Source organism: Manis pentadactyla, chromosome 12, assembly GCF_030020395.1.
Source record: "Manis pentadactyla isolate mManPen7 chromosome 12, mManPen7.hap1, whole genome shotgun sequence".
Lineage (NCBI taxonomy): Eukaryota > Metazoa > Chordata > Mammalia > Pholidota > Manidae > Manis > Manis pentadactyla.
In genome coordinates, this window is record NC_080030.1 from 92,899,730 (window position 1) to 92,926,858 (window position 27,129).

Consider the following 27,129-nt stretch of genomic DNA (forward strand, 5'->3'; position numbering starts at 1 on the left):
ATCAGGCATCCTTTTTGACCACAATGGTATGAAACTAGAAATCAATTACAAGAAAAAAAATAGAAAAGCACAAACACATGGAGGCCTAAGAGCCTGCTACTAAACAAACAATGGGTCATCAAAGAAACCAAAGAAGTAAAAAAATGCAATAATTTAAAATCTTTGGGATACAGGAAAAGCAGTGCTAAGAGGGAAGTTTATAGCAATTCAGGCCTACCTCAGGCAGGAAGAAACATCTCAAATAAACAATCTAACCTGACACCTAAAGGAACTAGAAAAAGAACAAAGCCCTAAGTTAGTATAAGAAAAGAAATAAAGCTGACGTATCACACACCCTGATTTCAAACTATACTACAAAGCTACAGTAATCAAGACAGAAAGGTATTGGTATAAGAACAGATACACAGACTAATGGAATAGATAGTCCAGAAATAAACCCATGCCTACATGGTCAATTAACATATGACAAAGGAGACAAGAATATACAGTGGGGAAAAGAGTCTCCTCAACAAATGGCATTGGGAAAACTGGACAGTTACATGCAAAAGAATGAAACTGGATCACTGTCTTACACCATACACAAAAATAAACTCAAAGTGGATTAAAGCCTTAAATATAAGACCTGAAACCATAAAACTCCTAGCATAAAACTTAGGCAGTAAACTCTTAAACACCAACATTAGAAAATTTTTTCTGGGTAGATCTCCCCAGGCAAGGGAAACAAAAGCATAAATAAACAAGTGGGACTACATCAAACTAAAACTAAAAAGCTTCTGCACAGCAAAGAAAACCATCACTAAAACAAAAAGGCAACCTACTGTATGGGACAATACATTTGCAAATGATATATCTGATAAGGGGTTAATACCCCAAATATATAAAGAACACATACAACTCAACACCAAAAAAAAAATAATAATCTGATTTAAAAGTGGGCAGAGGAACTGAATAGACATTTTTCCAAAGACAGATGGCCAGAAGACAGATGTTGAGCATCACTAATCATCAGAGAAATGCAAATCAAAACTACAATGAGGTATCATTTCACACCAGTTGCAATGGCTAGTATCAACAAGACAAGAAGTAAGTGTTGACGAGGATGTGGAGAAAAGGGAACCTTCTTCATACACTGCCTGTGGGATTGCAAATTGGTGCAGCCACTATGGAAAGCAGTATGGAGGTTCCTCAAAAAACTAAACTAGAAAGACCACACAACCCAACAGTTCCACTTCTGGGAACCTACCCAAAGAAAACAAAATCATTAATTTGAAAAGATATGTGCACCCCTGTGTTTACTGCAGTATTATTTACAATAGCCAAGATATGGAAGCAACTAAAGTGTCCATCAATAGATAAATGGATAAAAATGTGGTACATATACACAATGGAGTATTATTCAGCCATAAAAAGCACAACATGGATGGACCTAGAGAATATAATCCCAAGTAAGAGAAAGATGAATACCATATGGTTTCACATATATGGGCAATCTGAAAAACAAAACTAATGAGCAAACAAAACAAATAGTCAACACAGAGAACCGACAGTTGGTTAACCTTGGGAGGATGGGTGAAATAGGTGAAGGGGATAAAGAGATACAAACTTCAAATTATAAAATAAATTAGTCACCATTATGGAAGTGTAGTGTGGGGAATATAGCTCATAATATTGCAGCATTTTTGTGTGGTGACAGATGGTAAGTACACTTACCATGGTGAGCATTTAGTAATGCATATAATTGATGAATCACTAAGCCATTCATCTGAAACCAATACTGTATATAAACTATATTTCAATTTTAAAAATCAAAAAATAAAGTCCCACTCCTGCCAAAAATTTAGTGGGAAAGAGGTGAGACCTATTAAAGTTCTTTTCCATGGATTTTGTTCAATAGACCTCTTCCTTCCACCTGGAAGAAGCCTATAAAGGGCTGGGTGAAACCCTAGAATTGCATGTGAACACTGTTCAAGAAACATTTTTGTTGCATTCCAGATGCAACTTAGGTCCTACCAGTTTTTTCATTAAACATCTCTTATGTTCAGTAGTTCAATTATTGTGATGACAGTAGGGAGAAAAATCACAGTTGGAGATAAGTGTAACTTTTTTATAACAGCTTTATTGCAATATCATTCACATACCATAGATGTACTTTCATGTATGGTTTTCAGTATTTCAGAGCTGTGCAACTATTACCACTATGTAACTTTAGAACAGTTTCATTTCCCTAAAGAAACCTCACACCCATTAGCAGCCAGTTCTCTTCCCCCTTCCCTGGCTATCACCAATCTACTTTGTCTGTATGGATTTGCCTGCCTAATCTGGACATTTCACATAAATAGAATCATGTATTAAAATTTCATTCTTTTGCATTGCCAAGCAATATTCCATTGTATTGTATAATACATCTCTTTATCCATTCATAAGTTGTTGGGCATTTGAGTTTCCAGTTCTTGGTTAATGGCAGCCAATGCTGCTATGAATATTTGTGTACAAATTTGTGTGAACGTCTTCATTTCTCTTGGATATATACCTGGAAGTGGAATTGCTGAGTCACAATGATAACTCTATGTTTAACTTCCTGAGGAACTACCAATTTTTCCAAGTGGCTGCACCAGTTTACATTTCCACCAGCAAGGTATGAGAGCTCCAATTTTTCCACATCCTCACCAATACTTTTTATTCTAGCCATCATGTGTGTGAAGCGGTCTCGCTGGTTTTGATGTGCATCTCCCTAATGACTAATGATGTTGAGCATCTTTTCCTATTTAGTGGCCATTTCTTCTTTGTACAAATGTCTATTCAAACCCTATGCCATGTTTTAATCAGGTTTTTTTTATTATTAAGTTATGAGTTCTTTAGATATTCTAGATGCAAGTCTCTTATTAGGTATATGATCTGCAAATACTTTCTCCTTTTCTGTGTCCTTTTTACTTTATTAATGGTATTCTTTGAAACACAAGTTTTTTTATTCTGGTGAATTATAATTTATCTACTCTTTGCTTGCTTGTGCTTTTGATATCGTACCTAAGAAACCACTGCCTAACCCTGGCCACAAAGATTAACTGTTTTCTTCTAAGACTTTAGTTTTTGCTCTTATATTAAGGTCTTAAATCTATTGAGTTTAATTTTTGTATGTGGTGTGAGGCAGTGGGTGTGAAACTTTAACATTTGTTCAATTCTCTCAGGGGAGGGGACTGGGCCCTGTGGCTCAAGATCAGAGTTGTGGAAAGGACCTAGCACACATATGCAGTGAAGTTATTAGGCCAGAAAGCTGGGTGGAACTTGTCGTCACACACAGCCTTGTGTCCCACATTAAGGGGACACTGGGAGAGATGGGGTCAGATCTGTGCACTGAAGATAACTCCGGCTTCAATGTGATGAATGGGGCAAGACTGGACACTTGGTGGAGGTTACTGCACTAGAACAGAGGAGGTGATGGCTAATTGGTAAAGTGGTGGTGAGCACGAAGAGAAGTGGAAAGATGTGAGAGAATATCCAAGGAGGTAGGATGGGCAGGAGGTAAGAACGAATGACACAGAGAATACAACCTCTGGTCAAAGCAAGGTATGAATAAAGTCACTGGTTTTATTGAGCAGCTCAAACTAGTTCTCAAGGCAACTGTCCGAGGTGTTCCAAACAGCATGTGAGCAATGTGCAGCCACCCACAAAGGCTTTAATAGTACATACTTTAATGTGCCCTTATTCTTTGTTAAGTCAGGCCCGCTTAAATGCATTTACTTCACATATACTTACTTGCAAGTAATTAAACAATACAGGCTTTTCAGTAATTCAGCCTAGGTTTCTGCTCAATATGTGTGAGGTTTGCTTGTTCACTGACCGGATTACAAAAATGGGAGGTCTCAAGATATCAGAAAATGTATTCATAGCCAGAAATAATAAAGACTTCTTATTCTCTTGAAATAGGAAATTTTGTATTTCTATAATCAAAGTAATAAACAATTTTTAAAGGTTTTTTAAAAATAGTTGAGAATTTTGATGAAATTCATTTATTTCAGTAGAATAAACAATAAGCAGCATGAAAATGTAAAGTGCTACATAAAAGCCCCACAATACATACAGTTGGAAAGGCTGCATTGGCCTGAACAGTTACAGATGAAATAGGTATGTTTTCAAGCACGCTATTTCAACTACTTTGAAATGTAGTCATGGGCTGGGTTGGTCAAGAAAAAAGCCACAAGTCACCAAAATCTAAGGATTAAGGGAAGGAGTCCTAAACCTTCATCTACCAGATCAGTCATCTGTTTTGGCCCTATGCTATATTTAAGGGGTTAAATAGGGCTTTAAAGATAGTTTTCTGAAGAAGCTCTTCAGGGAGGTTTGAGAAAGAGTGGCCCCAAAGATCAGTTTTGCTTATTAACTCCACAATGGAGGTCAGGTTGACAAGGATTTTTAGGTAGCATGTGAGCTGAAAGAGGAGCAAAAAAGGATGCCACTTTCAGATACATGTATCAGGGGCTAAAAAACCCAGGGCAACCGAGGAGGCCTGTCAGCTGACAGCTGCGGGAAGAGAGGCAATGAGACAGAGAAAGATCTGCACAATGCAAAATCTTCTTGGCTTTATCGATTTTAAAGTACAGTTTAACACCCCATGGAACCATGCAACAAAATCATATAAATTCAGAGGCTGACTCAAGTCTGACTGAGAGAAACAGAGGGAAGACTGTTTGTAGCACATGATTAATCTCACACAGGTCGACAGCATAGGGACTTCCTTCTTCTCAGGTGATAACACTGCCTGGTCTTCCTGGAGGGGTCAGTGACTTCTTGCCAGGAGACCACCAACCGTGAACCAGTATTTCTAAAATCTCGTGTTCCAAACCAAGACTTCAGAATGTACTTTTTCATGGCAATAAAGTTTTAAAATGGTAACCTACAATTTCCCTGACATATGAGGTCTTCATAAAGTCCTTGGGCTTTTTAGACCCAACTTCAGCTGTAGATACAACAGAAACAATCTGTAAATACTTTAAAAATGATTATTTATTAAAGTTAAGTATACAACTATGTATTATATAATGGTACACAATTAGGTTCTTATTTTAAATGCAGACATAAAAGAACTGGCTCTAAGATGAAAACAGAAATTGTGTCTGAATTAATAGAACCAAAGGCCAATAGCAGGAGTAAAAATTGAATTTGCTTTTAAAATCATTTTACAAATTGTTTCTATCTTGCCCATAATTTCAGTTAGCTAAAACCACATAAGGACTTTATGAATACTATCCCCCAAAGTATTCAAGATACATTATGGACTAACTTCTGTGGACTTGTCTAAAACCTAAAACACTTATAACATTGAGTTACAAAAAAAAATTAACACAAATGCACTTTTACAGCATAACATATTTGAAAACTGGGGACTGCCTGCATTTAAAAATTATGTTTTCATTAATAATACTCTCAATAATGCCCTTAATGCTGCAGCTAAATATGCTGAAGGCAATGTTTACCTGTGATTGTATGTTCTTGGCAGGCATTCTGATGATAAAATTATCTACTAAGAGTCTGTGAAGCTGACTAGCATTAAGTTATATATTGATTTTGCACTGAAAATTATTTCTTGGGCTTTGATTAGGTGGGCAATTCTAAGTAAGGGTTTTTCTAACTTCTTTCACTGTTCCTTGGGCCCTGGGCTTTTCTATTAAAATGGTACATGAAGTATATCAACATTATGCATATTCCTGAAATAATTAAATTTGTACTGATTACAAAGCTAGGCTTACAATACATCTCAACAGAGACAATTCAGAGCAGAGCAAACATTAAAATCTTAAGATCCTCCCACTTAACTACTGGAAGAAAATCAAGAATTGGTTTGGACTGGACCTTTCCTTCCTTAAACAAAGCTCGATGGAGGATTGTTTTCTTCCTTTGTGAATCTTGTGTGTGTACTGAAGGGATAACAGCATAACAAAGTGGTTACAATGCATTATTCTCTAGTCAAGTAACATCCAATAACAAAGATATAATCTCATTTCCTCATAGATGTTTGAATGAAACAGCTACTTTCACTGAAGAATGTTTACAACACAAAGTTATAGAATGGGCAATCCCAGTATGTTTCTTGAGTGATATTTTAAGCAAGTTATTTGACGGGTTTTATTTTCCCTTTTCAACTCATATCCCTATATCATTCTACAGAAACAGAGTACTCAATAACTGGCATTGAGTAACTAGTAATACTCACTGGAGCTTAAAACACCATCTTTTATCCAAAATGTCTAAGGGTTATACAGAAGAGTATCACAAATTTACATAAAGAGAAGCCAAGGCATGAGAAACAACAGTAAACTCTATCCCTGTAGAACAGGTCATTTGGTGGGACAAGGGACTTCAACTTCCAGTCTCTTAAACTAAGCAGGACAAGTCTGAATGTCTAGTTATATTTATACTGAAGTTATAAGGATCAAAAAAGGAATGAAGGGTAAGTAGAAAATAATCTTTTTGTAAACAGTTCTTAGATTATACCCAATGCAGAATGTTTAATGAAGCAGTTGAGTCACAGCTCTTAAGACACAAAACAATATTATAATTCAAAGTCAAATATGTACTCATTGGCCAGATATATTCGCCGGAATATAAGAGCTGCCAACGCCAAAGTCAAGATGACAATCAGTACGGCAGATCCACCGTGATCAGTGTGGTGGCCTCTTGGCTGCTGGCCCTGGCTTACGTCTGGTGAAGCAGATGACCTTCTTTGACTCTGCTGCTGCGCCCGGCGTTGTCGAGGGCTCATGGAGGTATTCTTAACTGCAGGTTGGGCAGGTTGTTGAAGGGAGGCTGCCGAGGGGTTCTGGACTCCATACTAGGAAGTTTTTAGAAATTGTGCTTAAAATTGGCCAAGAAAACTTGTATAATACCCGTTATCTATTCAAAAGTATGCAGAATCTCAAAGCACTAAATATGACCCAGGGCAAAACTACCAAGAATTACCTGAATGACCCTCCTGAGTAAGCCAGGAACACAACTTACTCTGAGTACTCACGAGGTGGAGGAGGAACTCAGCAGCCACAAGACAAGGACACAGTTTACCCACATTGTCCACACATGGCTTTGTGCTCTCCTGAGCTGCAACCCCAGCAGTACCTGCTGGGCATCTGGGCCCCACTCTTCTTTCAGGAGAGCCACTGGGTGAGGCAGTTTGATTTCTATTTTCTGCTTGAACATTTGCCATGATAAATTGCAAAAAAGGCAACTCTCAATAGTGCCTTTCATGACTCAGGTTTCTTTCAATATTATCTTACTACATCATCATGCTTCCACCACTAATCACAGAGCCTAAGAAATCATTTCAAATTGTGCATTCTTCATAGCAATGTTGTTGTAAAAATTAGCTGTGGTTTTCAGAGCAGGCTTTCTCACAACTCCTATCAACTGAACTGAACACAAGTCTAGAAGAACCCTTTACTCTGTGCTTGAACTGCGTTCTTTATGTATGGTAAGCATGAACTTTGTTACTTGACATCGTCAAGAGTTCTCCAGTTTTGCACTGAGAAAAATTTGGAGGTAGTTGTGGGAGACTCAGTGTGTCCTCTACTTTGGCATATTAATTGCCCCACAAAGCACTGGATGTCAACTGCTTTCTGTCCTTTCAATGCCTGCTGCGTCAAGTATAACCAAACTGTGGTACCAAGTGATTCAAAATCTAAATGGGGTTTACTGACAAGAAAATTCTATAAAGTATGAATTCCTTTTTATTTATATAGATGCCTTGACTCTACCTCTAATAACCCAATGGCCTTTAATTCTTTTACTGAGAACTTTATACTGACTATATTAGTGCCAATATACATTTTTTTCAAAAAAATAAGAATGCATCTTTTATTCGGAATAACTTGAAAAACTGAGTAAATAAAAAACATTTAAAATACTTTCCACTAGAGAAAATATCAGTATTTAGAAAAAAAAGGTATTAAATAATGTATTTCAAATATATTTTTTTAAAAGATTATAGGATGGGCTTTTTCTTGGCAATAGCTATAAACATTAGGGGGAAAATTGCTGGTATAAGTTATCTGCAGAAGAAATTACATTTTCAATATGACATTCATTTCAACATTAAAATGTACAAAAAATCTGAGTACTTAAAACTATTCTTTGGAAGCACTCAAATATAGTGACCTGTAATAGAGGTAGAAAGGAACTATAATATTTTTAACTATTTCAGTTAAAAATTAAAGTTAGCACTGATACTGAATTAGAGTTGCATGAACTTGGGCTTCATACACCAGGACTCCCAGAAGCAATGTGCTAATTGAAAAGAGCAGATACACAACAATGCTGCAGCATTTTATGAGATCTTTCTTCCTTTGTAACAGGCATCATATAACGACCTAATACTCATTGAGATGAACTGAGTTATAGCAGCCAATACAAAACACTCCATTTAAAATCTCTCATTCTTCTAACTACTCAGCCAAGAAAATAAAAGTGAGCAAAAGTACTCAAGGCTTACAGGAAAATGGGTCCTTCAGGAAAATAAAAAACATGATGGTGCTATCAATCCAGAAACTAACACAAGAGACTGACTCAGCTTAAAGCTTTTATTCTGGACATGTTATTTTTCCCACAGATTTGAGGGAAGAACACTAACCTGCCATGTAACTAAAACGGAGTCTCATCATTACTAGGCTGGCTTGGCCACTTTGCAGATGTGAGACTCCATGCAAGTTAACCTAAGTCATCTATCTGTACAGTGAGGATAACATCCAATTCAGTAGTAGTGAGGATTAAACATTGGGATAATGATAGAACATGCTTAAGATATACAACTGCTTACTAAATGCTAGTTATTATTAATATTGTTACTAGTTGGAGATACTAGATTTAGGTAAAAAAAAAATGTCTTAGGACAGGTTTTCAGACCTTTATCAGTATCATTAACGTATTTAGAACAACAATCCCTTAAAACACTGACTTCAGATATTTTAGTACATGCACTTAATGGAAATATTTATATAGATATGCTTTAATTAGGCTCATGTATTTGAGATGCCTTCTGAATGGTATTATTACTAGCTACAACCTAGTGCTATGATACTATAAATTTCTAAGAATTTTCCTATTTAAAACAACCACATCAAGAGAAAACTATAATGACCCCAAGGGCAAAGACTCGGTGGAACCTAGATTATTTGGAGTCAAAGGACAATTGCACTAAATTTTGGTAGTTCATACTGAAATTCCAGACAGAGAATCAAATTCACTTTAACATTTTCAAAATGCTATAGATTTGGTGGTAGAAATTCTAAATCTTTGCTGTTTGCCTTAACTTGTCCAAACACACATATCACAGAACAAAGATTTATGTCATAATAGTTTCCATTTTCTTAATTAAGACAAAGCAACCATTTCTAGGAAGATGGAAGTATGTGATATTTGTATTTAATTTTAATTAAATTTAATTTAAATATTAAAAAGACTAACCTCAGGGAAAGGCAGTATATACAGGGAAGACAAGTAATTATTCTATAGCATCTTATTACGCTGATGGACAGTTACTGTAATGGGGTATGTGGGGGGGACTTGATAATGGGGGGAGTCTAGTAACCATAATGTTGTTCAAGTAATTGTACATTAACAATATCAAAATAAAAATAATTAAAAAAAGAGACTAATCTCACAGATAAATCCCTTGTAATACATATCAGTTTTTCTATAATAATCTAGTAACAAGCACCTGTGAGGGAGTTTTCTATTTGCCTTTTAATACAAAATGGAATGGCTTATTCAGAACCTCAATCCCTGGGAAGAGGAAAAAAATCTGACAGACTGGAAGAACATAAAAGTACTATCAGTATTTTTCCCATATCTACATAGCTAAAGAATCTACATCAAAAGTTAACAGATGGTCTGATGTTATCTGCAGTATTTAGACTTTGGGCAATCTCTCACCCCCTCAAGGCTAAAAAAATATAGCTTATCTGGGATTTGATGTATAACATTTTAGTGAATTTATATTTATGTTACACTTGCATGCCTCCCACAGCCAAAACCAGGTTTCAGTTACTGCCACAGTGATCAAGTTATATAATCACACTGAGATAATTTACATGTAAATGTAATTAAAAGCTTAACTTTCAATTGTAGACAATTTTTTGCTTGTCATTGTTTTAACAAGAATTGATGTCAATCCATTACCTGTACCTATAAAAAAGAATTCTAGAAAAAAATGAAAAGAATTCTAGAGTTCATGAAGTTTTACATACTTTAAAATAAGAGTGTACTTTAAAATCAAAATACAACAGTAATATTATTGTTTGTACTATTTAATTTACTCTTTTTGATTTCTTTTCCTGTATTCCTAGTATGTTTTAAAAGTGCCAACTCTAAATTCATTTATTCAATCAACAAACATGTATTGACAGCTACTATATACAAGGCACTATGCCAGGCCCTGGGGACACAGTACAGTAGAGAGGCTTGATCCTCAAGGAACTTAACATTTGGGGAAGTGAGATAGACAATAATTAATTATAAAATAAGTTACAACTGGAATATACAACAGGGGGACTTGACATAGATTTAAAATAAACTACAGACAGACTTAAATACATCACAAGCATTAGGAGACCATCCTTATGGGTGGAAAAAGTTCATCACACTCCTCTCCGTAATAGAATGGTTCTTTTTAAAAACTATTTGTGAAGTCTAAAAGTGAAAAGTAATCAGATTTTTTTTTTAGTATTTCAATCTAAAACCTACAGTGATTATTCATTACATCCCTCTGCAATTACATGGGGATTACCTAAAAACGAATTTAACCCTCATCCCCCACCTATATACTCTCTCTTGACTTCCTCCAACCTACTTCCCTCTGCCCATCTCCCTCTCTGAATAGGAGAACCACTCAGGACTATTAAGTCCCACTTTATAGTAGTTATTCTTAGGTAAAAGGCAAATCTGTATTTGCTCAGCTTCTATTTTAATTTTCCTGACCTTTTAAAATCCTCTATAAACTGGATGGGGGGGAAAGATATGGCTACGCAACCATACAGCATGTTACCCAAAGACAGTTCCATCTTTTATATAAAGTAAGTCAATGTTTTTTCCTAAAATCCTGATTATGGCAATAATCCAGTCACATTTTCTTATTCAGACTCTCTGATGACCTAGGTCCACCAGTAGTTAGACAAAATATCAGGGCACAACTAACAAGACCCACAGCATTCATTTAATCATTTACTCAATAAACATTTATTGGACACTTACTATGTACACGGCAGGGTGTTTATAGAGAACGTTTTGAAATAATGACAATGTTCAATATCTGTGCTGTCCAATATGGTACCACTAGCCACATGTGGCTATGTATAACCTGGAATGTGGCCAGTGTGACTCAGGAACTGAATTTTAAATTTAGTTCTGAATGACTTAAACATAAATTATTTTATTTTATTTTTATTTTTTCTTAAACATAAATTTTGAGAGCATGTGTGACCAGTGGCTTTACTAACAGAGCAGATCTAAGGCAAATCTTTGGTTCCAGGCCTTTAAGTCAGTGCCTTAAAACACCTTAATCAACCTGCCAAATACAGAGTGTCTATTTGGAAAGTGGCTAATGTATGTATATTTTGTTTTATTCAGAGTCTAGCACTATAATAAAACTAACTTTTCAGAGAAATCACAGAATTCTAGAGGGACAATAGGGCCTAAAAACTATTTAGTCCTGCCCATTTAACAGAAAAGAAGGCCCAGAACATATGAATAATTTGCTTAGGATAATATAATTCATTAGAGGGACAGATAGACTAGAATCCAACCGCTAGGAGAAGCAAAATAATCAGACATCATCTAGAGATCTCCCCCTTCTATTGAAAACAATGATAATGATATAGAAAATACATGTAAAAGGCAAGGGCCATACCGATGTACTGGCTGTAGCACCCTGGAATGTTGTAGGTATATCATCCTGTAAATCATTTATTGAAAAAGAGTGGTTTAAGTCTGACTCAGCAATAGTCTTTCCGGATGAATTGACTTCTGCCTATAAAAAAGATACACCCAAGAGCAGTTACAAGAAGAATGTACAAAATAACTCACAACCTAAAAAATCCTCTCTTGGATTTATTTTAATTGCTACTTTAATATCAACTATCAGCAGTTAAGCATTCAGCACTGGCGTCCGACACTGTGTGAGGTGTTACAGGAAGATGCATAGACACACCTATTCTCCAGGAGCTGCTTCTCAGTGAGGAGGAAAACTAACACCCACGGTTCACAGTCCACAATTCCAACAAACCTCTAAAACCTAGCTTTCTATGATTTTCAGGCAAAGTCTGACATGACAGGCTTTTATCCCACATTACAGTTTTTATCCTACATTAGTGTAAATTTTTCCAGGTTTGCAGAGGAAATAGTAACAGATTTGATTATGAGGTGCTGCCCCAAATCCCAGTCTGGGTATTAACATATGGTATATGCTTGATATTTTCTAAAATCTGAAATTCTGATCTACAAAACTCACCTGGCCCAAAGACTTTCAGAGAGTAATTTTAAGTACAATAGGGATGGATCCTCAGGAGAAAGAAAATAACCAACTTTTTTTTTTATTAACCACTGTTCTTCCAGGTGTCAGACCAAAATAGAAGGAAACACTTCTCCCAAGAACTGGAAATGGAAGGACAGGCAGGATGCAGAGAGGTGAAGAGCTAGCATGCTGCTTAACGCAGGCTGACATTTTTTAATGGAACTAAATTCCAGAAGTAATTATGTTTAGGTAAAAATACATGTGGAAAAAAGGATATAAAGGGGATATACCAAAATATTAATTACAGTATTTCTGTGGGATGGGATTATGCATGATTGTTAGTTTCTTCTTATTGCTCATCTACATTTTCTGTAATTGCTAAAATTTATTAAGTACCAGGGACAGTTCTAAATATAATACTTAATCCTCATAAGAATCCTACAAGATAAGTAACATTTTTTTTATTAACAGATGAGAAAAAGGCACAGAGTTGTTAAATATTTTGTCTGATGTCCTACCACTAATACGCAGCAAGCTGAAATCTGAGCCCTGGTATTGTACACCAGAGTTCAAGTTTTGAACCACAAGCTACAATGTCTTTGTGAATGTGTACTATTAGTTTTGTAATAAGAAAAAATTATTTGTAAAAACCTTTCCCAATGGAACTATAGTGCTTTACCTTCTATCCAGAATTTGGCAGTAAACAAAAAGGCTACATAATTAGAATTTATTTATGAATTTAGAGTACCTTAAAACTGATTTGTCTAGCCAGTTCCTTGGCTTCTTGGTCAGCCTGGCTTGAGTCGCTTCCAGATTTTAAAGGCAACAGGACATCCTTCATGGTGGAGCCACATCCCTCACAACAGAAATCTTGTGATCTAGTAGGAAATAATTTTTTTGATGGGAATAAATCAAATACTTAATTGAATTGAATTTGGGTATAAATGAATACTGGTTAATTCAAGACACTCAAATACTGATGACATTTTTTAAAAAAGAACACTGGATAATTCCGTATCACATACACCTATATGCAAATTTGACAATTATGGCAATAATTGCAGTTCTGAGATAAATACACAAGTTAGGCTGGTATTTTTTTTTAAAAAGACAAACACTATGTTAATTATATCTCAATTTTTAAAAAAATCTAAAATTAAAAAAGTATCCAGGGCTTAGATCCATTTTTTTCCAATATCTAAATAAAAATAAGCTTTAAATGTATATGACAAAGTATGTAAATTGTCAAACTACAATGTCAAGATCATACATAGTCTATTTTAAGCCTGTATAAAAAAGTCCATTATAAAACTTGAATTATCTTTAGTAAAAATATACATAAAAGAAGACCATTAAAAATAGAATTTACAGGTATTTCCAGAATAACAAATAATAAAAAATAAAAATAACAAATCTTATTCATTGAAATAGCAGTACAACTTGAAAGATGGAAAACTCATAGAAAATCCAGAAACTATGAAATTTCTCACTCATTATATTAAGTAGAGACTCAAGATAAATCTGTCAACTAGGCTATTTCCTAAGATTTATTTGTTTTTCTTTGTTTTCATTTTCTACTTTGTACTCCAGACACAGCCAAAAGTACCTTAACACTCAAAAGAGTGCTAGGGATTTGCATAACTAGAAGTAAAAATGTGTAATATATAGAAATATGTATTGTAACATTGCTGAAATTCTTTTTAAGAAATTATTTTATCATAGTTCTAGTTTAACATAATAAAAGCCGTAGGTCTTAAAAAACATGCTATTTAAATTTAATAAATGACTTCATGAAAATAAAATATATGTAAAAGCATTAATTTAGTGTTTGTTGAGTATTTTTTGTTTCACCAAAAGCAGCATATGTTGTCCGTATCTTTTTGAAAATCAGTTGCATCTGTATTATTTGCTTTAAAATGTGTCCACTTTTAACTGAGAAGTCAGATGAAACTTAATGTTTATTTTGAATATATTCATTTATCCACAAGGATAGTATGCTACCACGGATGAACACAAAAATATGAAGTTTTTAAAAAGCCTCTGTCATAGACTAAGAACCTAGAATATATATACTGAAAACAAAAAAAAATTCTTTTTCTTAACCTTGTACAGGAAATGAACTAGATAAAAGTATCAAGAAAGAAAGCTAACATCAAAATGCAAATAAAAACAAATGCTATATATTCAAAATACTTGTTAAAATTTGTGACTAGTAGCTTCAAGATACACCCCTAGAACTTGGAATAAGATTTAAAAAGAAAAGATGTTAATGAAACCAGGGAGTTTAACAAATCTTTCAGATACTAAAATCTATTTGATTTAATAAGCATCTGTGGGGGGTCCATTCTGGGCTGGGCTTAGATAAAATACACTATAATTTTATTAACATAAAATGTCTGAAAGGTGGTAGGCAGCTACCGCGTTCGCCCCTTGTGACGGTGACGACAGCGATACGTACACAGACCTGGTTCACTTCAGTTGTTTATTGTTGCTCGGAAGGCCGGGAGAAGGTGAGTGAGAAGAAGCAACAGCCGGGGGGAGCGAATGAGAGGAAGAATGAGAGGAGAGAGAGACAGAGATTGAGAGAGAATGAGTGAGAGAGTGAGAGAGTGAGTGAGTGAGAGAGTGCTTCTCTTTCCTGCTTATGCCTTATATAAAGGAAGCTGGCCTATGGTGATCAAGATCATGCAAGCCTATAGGAGCAACTTCCTTATGCTAATGCCACCAAACCAGGCAGGGTGGCGCCCAGGAAGCGTGCGCCACCTTAGGGCATTGGTCAACTAGAGTGGAAGGGCGGTGTTCAGCCATAGTGGGACTCAGCCTCGGCCGTAGGCCGGCCCCTACAGGCAGCAGAGTCCAGAACAGGAAAAATGATCAAAATCAAGAATTAAGTCTTAGCACTACTAAGAGGAGAGGCTACTTAGAATCTAATGACTAATCTGGACTATACAGACAGAATGCACCTGAAAAAAACCAAGAAGGCAATACTACTGGGAAATCACAACTGATAAAGAAAATCTTTGCTTTATTCCAGATCAATTCTTGAGCATTTGCTATGAACCAGATAATGTAGATACAAAAGATGGATAAAATGGATTCCCTTCCTGCCCTCAAGGAGCTTTCAATCTTCTGGAAAACTATATACAAATAATTGCTTTGGTTCTTTTCCATCTGAAATACTGTTCAAGTGGAGACAAATGACCAGTACTGTTTTCTAGGAGAATATACCCCTGACTGTAGGTTGATGGTTATCAACTACTTTCTAAAACTAGGTAGAATGAAATCTGGTCACCCCTGGGTAAATTGATAGAACTGATTTCTAAAATAGCAAAACTAAGACCAGATCATGTTGCCAAAGTAACTCACAAAGAGACAAGGCCTGTCTTCTAATAGCCATTATCCAGAATAGTCTCTGGATCTTAACAAAGAATGAAATGCAAAACTTACTTTTTGGCGAGCGCTCTTCTTTCCTCGGGTGTGTAATCTAGAGAACCTATGGCTCCCTCTCCTTTTGTTGGCATAAACCCAATGATGGCTAGTAACGCTGTTCTTACTGAAATAAAACGTAAATATGAATCTAAGTTGCTTAAAAAGAATTGGGTTGTTCACTCTGGAAAAAGAAAAAAAGACTCAGGCTTTCACTGAAGAGGTACAAGTAGGGTGGATGTATTAAATGGTGGCAAAAATCTAGGAAAAGCAATTTGCATTATTTATTTAATAATATTAAATTATTTACATGAAACAGCTTTAGCCTCAAGAGAGTATTACACTTTACAATGGTGAACTGAGTGAGGTTATATAAGATTTACACTCACTGTAAGTTAATACTCACTGCTCCAGGAAGGCTGCCAAGTCTCAGGATGATGCCCTGAGATGCTCAAGCAGATTTTCTTGCCTACTTCAAATCGCCCATTAGCCTGAGGAATAAAGAGGCATTTAGATATTATATATGTATGTGCTTAATGTTTTATAATAGTATTTTATATATAAATGACTTTTAAAGGTAATTTTAGAAGAATGTAATCTCCAAAGGGACACAGATTTCTGTCCTCTTATAGACACCCCACACATATTTTTTGGATCCTGAATAATGTATAATATGACCTGTTTTTAGATGTAGCACCTTTTCAAAACTGAGTTGCACAACTGCAAGCTAAATAAATGACACATAAAGATGTGCTGATGTCCTCCTCTGTGGCTAGTATGGTGCGAGGCTCAGTGAAGGATCTCAAAGAGAAGCTATGCAGAGGCTAGGATGAAAGCTAAGGACTAGGCACCACCTAACTAGACAAGGGTGAGGAAGGCTCTGAGACGGCAGTGACTTTCAGAAGAATGATACAAGTTCTCAAGAAGACCACAGGACAGGAAGACTAGAGATAATGATTACAGTTTTGTTGGGCATGACTCCCTATCTCGATGATGTCCACCACACAAGTAGAAATTACTACACATTGATGGCAGAAGATTTGCATTTTTGGTACCTGACTTCACAGAGGTAATCGTTGAAGCCATTTGAAAGAAACAAAAGAGCGGAAGTCTGAGCCTGTCGAATATCCACACTTGTAGAAGGGAACAGTGAAGAAGAAGAGGCATGAAGAATGTAAGCTCCCCACGGGCAGAGATTTGACTTATTCTCTGCCATACCCACAGGGTGCATGACATGTGCTTAATAAATATTTGTTGAATGAAAGTTGTGTGGAAGACTTTTCAAAAGAGAGGATGTTAACCAGAAAGAACAAAGGTTAAAAATCAGGAGGGCAGCACTGTTTCTCAGCCAGTATGCTAAGCATGGCCATAACACCGAAGCATTTCTGTAGCTTAACAGCTGCTGCCCAGAGCACATGCCACACGTTTCCTCACGCACCAGCCTGACCCCTAGACCACTGGCTCTCCCCACGGTCAGGCAACTAAGTGACCCTAACACAACTGAAACCTTTCTGTTTCACCATTTGCTCCCCATGTGTGTCAGATGTTTAACTAGATGAAATAGGATGAAGAGTAAAAAGAGGCAGGGGCATTTCTCAAACTGGTCTCTGAGACTGGTGCAATGAGCATGCTTCTGCAGGCTGCTGTGTGTGGAAACCAGGCCGCAACAAGCTAAACTTGAGCGAGGAAGCCTGGGAGGTTATCTAAGAGAAATAGGACACAGTTTAAAGTGGTAGCAGAGATACAGAAACGTTTCTGTGCAGTTTTTTTGCTTTTACTCAAGGTCAGGGGATACATTAAACAGACATAAATTAAAGAAATAAGGGCAGGGAAGCTTAACAGTTAAGAGAGGAATTTAATGATGGAAAAACAACCCAGCAAAGATAAAATTTGATCAATAGTTTTCCTTCACCTGGAGATAAAACATGTGAAGACAGAGAAATTCTAAGATCTAAATAGCAATAATATAGCTAAAATTTACTGAGGACTGTCAGTTCTTATACTAAGAGCTTTATGTAAAAATGCAGAAGCTGAGGAACAGTGTAAGAAAGGTGGGAAGTTGAAAGGCACGTAAGAGGTATAAAACATTCACTACCCTTCACTGAGTACTTGCCATGTGCCGGACACTGTGCCTACACTCTGCATACATTAATTCATTGAATCCTAACAATCATGCGATGGCAATGATGTGCTCATCAGCATCAATAATTCCAAGGAATTATTTTGTGGGGAAAAACACTGTAGTACCAAGGCCTGGTCCCCAAAGGCAAAATTATAATAATGTTCCACTTTACTTCTTAATGAAAACAAATATTCTGACTATACTTTGCAGCCACCATTAAGAGTTAAACCATAAGCATTTTAAAAAGCCTAGAATTCTATAGCATCTTACTACGCTGATAGACAGTGACTGCAGTTGGGGGTGAGGGCTTGATAATATGGGTGAATGTTGAAACCACATTGTTGTTCATGTGAAACCTTCATAAGATTGTATAATCAATGATACTTTAATAAAAAATAAAATAAAATCCATAGGCCCCTCCAAAAAGAAAAAAAGAAAAGCCTAGAATTCTTACTGTTAGGAGAATAATGCTTGGTGGTTTCATGGGGTATTCTGGTGGCAGTACTATTCGTCCATGATAAACCCCTCCATCAAAATCAGAATCTGGGGGCCCTCTAACTGTGAAGTGCCATTCAAAAAGGTTATCCTGAATAAAAACAGTAAGAAAGGAATCAATAACATTAAAAGTCATTATCTTATGATTGTTTTAATCAATGAGTATTAGAAATATTCTTGGATAAGAAAAATTAAATGTTTTACATTATTGCTAGAATAGTTTCTGATGCACAAAGTGTTTTAAGTATAAAAGTTATAAATAAAGCTATTTAATCTAGCTTTCGTGTCCTATAGAGTTAAAATCTTTTTTAAACAAGTACATTTAAAAAATCTGAGCATTGTTATGCACTTATTTAAGATTACATATTTAATTAAGCTGGAAATTAATCCTTGAATACTAACTAGTGATATTGTATAATCAAATAATTACTATAAATTTGATTATTTTAACAAACTTTTAAAAATTATCCCTCACAGATGCCTAAGGGCTTATTAAAAATGGTTATTTTAATACCTATGCTATTAACATCATCTTAGAGTTACCAAGTACTTTACAGTTTGCAAAATACTTGCACATATATTAAATTTTTTTCTATTATAATGGAAACCAGACTGAGTACTTTTAAATACCCTCCTTTTACAGATGTGAAGAATGAAGAGAGGTAGAGATGCTTATGCAAAAAGTCCAGACCAGCTGCAAAGACCCCTCAAAGGGTTAGGTCTTTCAAACTATAAAGATTCTGGGGTTTTTTCCACTTCCCCTCCCTCCCTCCCTCCAACTCGAGACCTAAAACAATTTGGCATCTGAGACTCATTTTATGGAGACCCAAAATCTGCTTCTTCTAAAATGTCTGATTCAGACTGGCTAATGACATACTCAGGCAACACAGGGAATAAACTCTATCAATCTATCAATAAACCACATCAGACACACCTGTAATGATCCAAGCAATGAAAAAACAATTTTAGGAATTCAAAATTCAAAACCACATGTAGAAGATGGAGACAGGAACTAACCTCTAAAGGCTGTGCATGGTAATGGTCTGTTGGATCTTTCAATTCTGCTGCTTCTTTCATTAAACGTTTAACAGCTAAAATAAAATGTGTAAGATAGAGACATTTAAAACATACTTTTCCAAGTGACTAGCATACATTTACAAACTTAATGAAAAAGTTCCTATTTCAACAAAAAAAATGTGTAGAAGACAAGTTCAACTGAGTATACGGTAAAGGTTTAATTGCGGAATAATAGTAATAATTGGGGGGGAAGAAATGGTAGCTAGGCAATAGAGGAGTTATATATTAAATTAAATACATAAGGAAGTCTCATCAAGACACTTTTTTTATTAAGTACTTCTCTATACTTCTTATGTGGTAGCACTGAAACATTAACTCATGTAACCCTCAAAACAATGCAATGAGAAAGGTACTGTTTTTAATCCCCATTTTCCAGACAAACTGAGACAGGGAAAAATTACATAACTTGTCCAAGGTCACATAGCCAGAAAATGACAGAGCTGGGATTCCAACACAGGCAGTCCAACTCTACCTTGTTCAAGTGTCTATATTAACAAAATGTACTGCTGGGATTCATACTCATGAACAGTAAACTTCCTGTATCTTCAACTTCTTGGGACTTACCACCCACTATCTTGCATTAATTTAATGGGACTGTCCCCAGAGGTCACTATCTCCATAGCCCTAAGTGATTCCTTTTTGAAGTGATCTTCATCTTAATAAAAACCTTCAATCTATGACCTCACAAGCTTTTGTACTGCACCTATACCTACATTCATTTCCTTCTTTATCCGACATGTTTGCCTCTTAGGAGCCCCTCTTTCATACTCCCCTAATAAAATTCAATCCTAGCTGACCGAATCCAGTCATCTTCTTATTTGGTGTCTATACTCAAACAGCTGAGGATTACAGAAGGGAGTTGAAAGTCACAGAGGTAGACACATTGACGCCATTAAAGTTACTGTCAACAATCATCAATGGGGTACAACCCCACTCAAAGTTCCTCTATTTCTCCAGCCAGTCCACTGGCCCACTTTCTCCAACTAGCACACCAAGACTATGTCACACCTATTTACTCACTTCTCATCCTTTTCTCTTCCACCTCTTTCAGTCGATGGCACAGCTTCTATTTCCATGATAAATGACTGTTAATGACAGCCTGTCACCCCATCTTTACCTGTAACATCTTTCCTTCCCTATTGGCTCTCCCAGCTGCCTTCATCCCAAGTTTTAGGGGCTAAAAAATGTCAGGATACTAGTATAGGGTAGAAAAACCAGGGAAAAGCCAGATAGCCCAAGGCTCCCCAAAACTCTGCTTGAAAATCAACTGATGTAGTTCAATACACGCCATTAAGAGAGATATGTACCAGGTGGGCACTTAACCTGGCAGCAGACAAGAGAAAAGGGACCAGATACTGACATCTGAAAGAAAGACACAGGAGCGCATGAACAGGCAGAGGAAACAAAACGGGTGGAGGCACAGGTTGGAACGTTATGGGGAAAGAGGTTAACGGAGAAGTAACTCCCACGAATGTAAAACGAAACAGTTCAGTATGCAGCAGGACTTTGGCACAAAATTGCATTCTAATCAAGGGGTCCTAAGACGAAAAAGAAAGTTAAGTCACTGTCCTATTCCATAATTATTAATATTCTTTTTCATTTCCCACTCTAAATTAGGCCCCTGTAGGTGGGGTCTTTGTTCACTTGATCATCAAATATTTATTGAGTTCTTACTAGATGCTATAGCTACAACCAAAATAAAATATCATTTCGGTTACCAAGGAGCTTATAGAGGTGGGGGTAGTCAAAGAATTGAACAACGCCTAGAGTCTAGAACTTGAGGAGAGAGTGTGTCTCAATGTGTACACGTTTCTGATACAGCATTTACCACATTCCTCAGCACGGCAGCACTGCTCGCGCCCTCGCCCCCCACCTCCTCATCTAGACTCGCTTCCACTGGGCCTTAAGGAACGTCCTCTGGAAGGCCTCTCTGACACCTTCCTTTGTCTACCCTCAGAGGAGGACTAAAAATCCCCATCTGGACAGATGAGGAGTCCCGAATGCGGAGACCAGAAACATTCTCCAAGTTATTTTAATGGTCAGTCAGGTTTGGAAGCCACTGACTTAGAGACTAGGTTGAATTCCCTTCTCTAACCCCTCATAGCAACTTATATTTTATCTTTTACAAAGTTCATCTCAGTTGTAATTCCTAACACCTTTCTCTCCTGATAAACAATCTACTTCACTGCATTCTCCTCAGGACTTAACAGATAGCAAGCACTCAAACATTAGTGGAACTGAATTTTACTATCTGCCCCCAACAAATCTCTTTCAAAAAAATCTGATTAAAGGCGATGGTTTTCAAACCTATACGAAAATAAGATAAAATCCTATGTTCAAAGAAAAGTTAAATGAGAACCTCTACATGTAAAACAGGTCTAAGAGCTGAACATGGTTGAAAAGGCGAGCATGGAAGGGCTTTCAGGCTACTTACACCTTTCTGCATATTCTCTTTAAGAGGCCCATGGAACAAAGATTGAAAACCTCTGGTTTAAAGCCATATAAACAATCATTCTTTTAAATTAATATTATTAGATATAAGTAAAATCATGGAAGCTGTTATGAAGTTAATTAGTTTGGCTGCTGCCAGCAAAGATGCCAAGGAGACTGTTTTTCCTTCATTGCTCATTAGCTGGCTGAAATGATTAAGTTGAAAAAGTCATATTTTATGTTATTTCATACCCTTATCACATTTTCTCTGCCTCTTCCTTACTCAGCTCAATTCAATAGAAGAGAAGAAAATAAACACCCAATAATACCTGGATATTTTGAGAGACGTATGAAAGGGTCAGAATTGCTGTAACAATGTATTTAAAGGAACAATCATTGGCTCAACAACTCAACATGTTGATTTTATTGGTTCACAGGCCACACGGGTACATTTCATGTGAGAGCTAAAGCCACGTAGCCGAACAGAAGATTAGTGTTTTCATAATCTATTTTTTTCTGAAATAACATATATTGGATTTAAATGCCTAGTGAAAAGAACATGGACTCTGTATTAGAACTGCACTGAACTTCTGATTCTGACGTTTTGTAGCTCTAAATCCTTGAACAAGTCATTTAATTTTATTCTGCCTCAATGTTAACTCCTGTCAAATGGGAGTCAATAATTTCTTCACATAATTCCCTTTTCCTTTTCACCCATCCCTCGTCCTCGAATCACAAAACGTTAAGGTCAGAAATGAACTGGGATATAAGACCCTCTCAATGGCTCCCTGGACAAAACCAGGCCTTGCGCATAAGTAGCTGGCCTCCCAGCATGGCTCCCTGGCTCCCAAGGAGAAATATCACTAATATGAAATGGTCAAGTTTCAAAGCACTGCCTGGCATTAGGGCTAGAGCAGTCTGCCACTCCTGGTACTCCTGTGCTATCACATAGCTAGAGAGAAAACTTTCTCCAATCAGCTTCTCTCTTATCTTTTTGCAAGGTTATTCAATGGAACTCTCTACCCTGCTGAGATGAAATGTGCCTGGGAAGAGGGGCGGAGAGCACCTCATGCTTGGCTTGTTCTTCCTTTTTATGGAGGCCACCTGATCACTCTAGATCCAAGTTCTAGGCTCCATGGGCCTAGGCAGTAGCATTCTTCACATGCCCGGGCTAGCTCACTGGGCTTACCCTGGAGTTTGAAGACAAAGCTCAAGTAAAGGCATCGTCTACAGGTCACCGTCTCTCAAGCATCTATGTCTCTTGGAAAGCAAGTAGCTGGGCATCATCGATCTCCAAAGCATGGGTAAATGCAGGAGATGGGTATATTGAGGACGTGAACCATGTCATGCTCCCCAACTGCCTCTTCCTGCTCCCATAGTGAAGGAACTTACACAAATGTTTAAGGACTAACGTTTTTGCCCAGAAAGACCCTGCAAAGTATCCACTGAATAAAGATTTAAAGAATGTCTGAGTGATGGAGAAAGAAGAATGACCAAGACCTGCTTCTTGCCTTCAAAAAGCTCATAGTGAGAAACAAAGACATGAAAACATAACAAACATTGCCCACGTATGTATGAATACAGGGATCACCTTAGTCTGCCCAGGGGAGCTGGAAAAGGCTGAAACCTAAAGAAATTCAAAGAATTAATAGGAGTTTCAGATGCATTAAAGAGAAGGCATTACAAGCAGAGGCTCCCACAGGAACCAAGGAATATACGTAAGAGCTGCTCCATCCAGAGAGGCACTCAGGAAAAATGGACAGAAGGTGAAAATGCTGGGGACACAGGTGTGGTAGATGAGGCTAGTGAGGAAGGCAAAGATCAAAGCATGAGCAGCCCTGTATCCCAAGCTAAACAGTTTACTTTGAACCTTATTCACAGCTATCAAAAAGCTAATGAACGTTTTTCAATTTGAGGAGTAATTCAGTCACTTTTTGTTTTGTTTGACTTGATCTGGTGACAACAGTGAATGATTAGGTAGATGTGTGTCTGTGTGTACTGTGACCCACGGTAGAATGCATGTATATGTGTGTGTGTGTATTTCAGGGCAGGGGGTGGAGTAAAGGAGTAGACCCAGAGATCAAAGACGACTCCTACGGGTGCCTAGCTGCTGTCAATCCCTGGGATAAGGAATACTATGTGAAGTGCAAATTTAGGGGAAGAGAGGAAGCTGATTAGTTTGGTTTTAATACCTTGTAGAGATTTTTTTCAGTCTGTGGGAAATCTGGATGAAGACGTTAAAATCACAAGTTCTAATATCTACAGCGTAGCAGAAAGGTCAGAATTGGACGTTGCAGCTTGAGAACGATTAACATGAAGGTAGAGTCGACACCAAGGGTATGGACAGGGTAACCCTTGGGCTTCTGGCAGAGGTGGTGAGTGCCTGCATCGGCCTCCCTGCCCAACAGGCCACAGGCCCCTTCTCAGGAAAGCTGCCACAGGAGGTTCTTTACAAACAGGTCCCCTCCTCTGTACTACGAGATCCTACATGCCTAGCCAGAGCAGACCCTTAAACGGATTAGGGGGCCTGATCCAGAGGCAACTACTGATGGACTGGTCAGAGGCTTATGAAGTGGCCCCACACAGAGCTCTGCCCACAACTCCATTCCAGAAAAACCACATAGAAGTAAGTTTTCCCACTTACAAAATGAACAAATTTACTAACCACATGCTAGCATGCTGGCCCTTACCAGTTATCTGTATTGTCTTAACTTATTTGTCCCATTCATATCTCTAAGACAGCACCACATCAGACAGAGAGAAAAAGGGTTACATCTCTTACATCCTGCAGTGTTTTTCACTTCCTTTCACATTTGAATTACTCTAAAATTATCACATGATTAAGAAAACAAAGAAGCATTTGTACTCTGCCTCCTCCAATTTTCATTAAGTCCTGTATCTCCTCTAATTCTCCTTCCCCATGAACTCCAAATGATCCACAGAACAACAAAAAAAGATTTTTAAGACATCTCTTTTTTAGCATAGCAACACCACCTTTCACCACCTTTGAAGAAAGGAAACCAAAAAGAAGAAGCAATTTATTACACAGCTTGAAGCATGTTGGCCAAAGCTCAGACAGCTACGAATAGGTCATATACTTTGAAAACGTACAAAATTCCAGAGAATTTTAAACACTTAGCATAATCTCAGGTACGATAACCTATCAAAACTGAGCAGTGTTCTCTTTGACCCACCAGTTCTCCATTCCAAACTGCACTATTACTCACATTGGCATTACTTGCTGGACATTCCACTAAATCCCTCAGCTGTCCTCAGGAACTTGGTACCATGTGACCAGAGAGTCACCATTCATTCTCACCCACATAGTTTTATTTAAATCTACCACAATCTAAACAATTCAAACATTCTAACCTCTCACCTTAAAATTAAGGTTTACTTTCCCTTTTTCTCTTTGATCTTTTTTTTTTTTCTTGGCATTCTCAAGAGATGGGCTAGAGTGGGGGGGGATCGTGAACCCACTGAAATTGAATTGTATAAATTTCTTTCTTAGAGATCCATAGACTTAATGGAGTCTGTGCCCTGGAAAATGTTATGACCCATTCTACATACACACTTGGTCACGTAGGAGCATTTCTTAGCCTGACAGCATTCAAGTTAACAAAGTTCAGTTCTCTCAATATTCTCAGGCTTTTCTGGAATCTAAGAATATTCCTAAGTATTAAAAAAAAAAAATCAAAGATTCACTATGTCAATTCTCTCCATAAGGATGCTAATCTTGCTGATTCCTGCTGAGAAGCTGCTTTTTTGGAATGAAAAAATGAGAAGCACTTTTGATCAAACCATCACTAATATCTTAGGATTATCATTTAAAGCTGAACTGTGGAGTTTCTCCCTCCTAACAAATTTATCAAGGTACTGCTAGAATGAATACCATTTACAGAACCCTGGGATTCACTTCAAGCCTGCCTTAATATGAGAAAACTGGTTAACTTCTCTTGCATCTTTATAATGTACCAGGAAAGAATTTAAGACAAGGATTGTTTGGGCTGCTTCTGTGAATGAAACAGGGACATTAAATACAGTAAGAGAAATCTCTGTGACTGAATAGAGATACACATTAGTCTGTATGGCAAAAATCATGGCTCTCTCTAAAGTACACGGCTCAACTAACTAGTTTTCTTAGCTCTTTATTTAATTAGTTTGGTGCAGAATATTTCCTTTATGTCTGTAATTCGATTCGCCCCAAATGCCGCAAATAGGATATCTATGCAACCAGAAAATGCGGGAGAGTTAAACAGCGAATCAAGTCCAGTGGCAGCGACGACGCAGGGGTAACGAGGCTATTCGGGGTGCTGAAGCGGCAAGGGGCTGTTAACTATTACCCACGGACATCAATCACCTGTACACCTGCTCTTAGGGATGATGAGCCTGTGCCCCAGCCCTCCGAGGCCGCGCAGACGGAGGGTGGCGTCCGGCGCTGCTCGCGGCGGGCCAGCTCCCAGGACCGGCCCCCGGCCGTCCCACCCTGTGGCCTGCACCGCCCCGGCAGGCGGCGGTCTCGCGTAGAGCGCAAAACCGGGAGTGGCGCCGCGAGTGGCGGCGGACGCGAGGACACCGCAGCTCGGGGCCCCCGAGCCCAGAGTCCCTCCGCCCTCGCGGCCCACCCTGCCGGCGCCGCCCCCGGGCCCGGCCCCGCTCACCCGGACTCTTCAGGTTGTAGCGGGTCTCCATGGCCGGTCGCTGGCCCGGCCCCGGCTGCGCGGCCAGCCGCCGCCTCCCTTCCGCGCCGCCGCTGCCCGGGTGCGAGCGCGGCTCGAGCCGATTGGCCCCGGCCGCCGCCCAGTCGGGGCCCGGGCTGCGCGCGGGGCGGGCGCGGGCCTCCTCCTCCGCTCCCCCGCCTCCCGAGGGCCGGGGCGTCGCTGAACCGGGCGCGCGGCTGGCGCTCAGCCTCCTCGCCCGGCCGCCGTGCAGCCCCGCCGCAGCCGCCCGCCTGCGTCACCCGCCCTCGCCGGGTTTTGTGAAGTTGCCCTGACGTGGCAGGCGCCCCGTGGCGGCCGGTCCCTCAGCGGCTGCCGCCAGCCGCGCCAAGCCCGCTCCGGAACCTGCGCGAGCAGAGGGCGCCCGCGCC

General features: G+C 38.2%; 1 protein-coding gene across 1 annotated transcript; it reads right to left on the reverse strand.

The window, feature by feature from the left end:
• Nucleotides 1-2,096: 2,096 nt before the first annotated feature.
• UBE2J1 (ubiquitin conjugating enzyme E2 J1) lies at nucleotides 2,097-27,129 on the reverse strand. The gene is made up of 8 exons (XM_036912203.2): nucleotides 26,702-27,129; nucleotides 19,551-19,624; nucleotides 18,493-18,624; nucleotides 16,323-16,407; nucleotides 15,938-16,043; nucleotides 13,239-13,368; nucleotides 11,888-12,007; nucleotides 2,097-6,826 (listed from the first exon to the last, which is right to left on the reverse strand). Exons 1-8 carry the CDS (start codon nucleotides 26,730-26,732, stop codon nucleotides 6,548-6,550), a joined length of 957 nt encoding a protein of 318 aa, XP_036768098.1. The 5' UTR covers nucleotides 26,733-27,129; the 3' UTR covers nucleotides 2,097-6,547.

Bases quoted from the DNA above. Each gene is read 5' to 3' on its own strand.
- UBE2J1 (XM_036912203.2), bottom strand. From the start codon at position 26,732: ATGGAGACCCGCTACAACCTGAAGAGTCCGG. The intron at 19,625-26,701 runs GTGAGCGGGGCC...ATTTTATTTTAG, and splicing joins CTACAACCTGAAGAGTCCGG to CTGTTAAACGTTTAATGAAA. The intron at 18,625-19,550 runs GTTAGTTCCTGT...GTTTTTATTCAG, and splicing joins ACCATGCACAGCCTTTAGAG to GATAACCTTTTTGAATGGCA.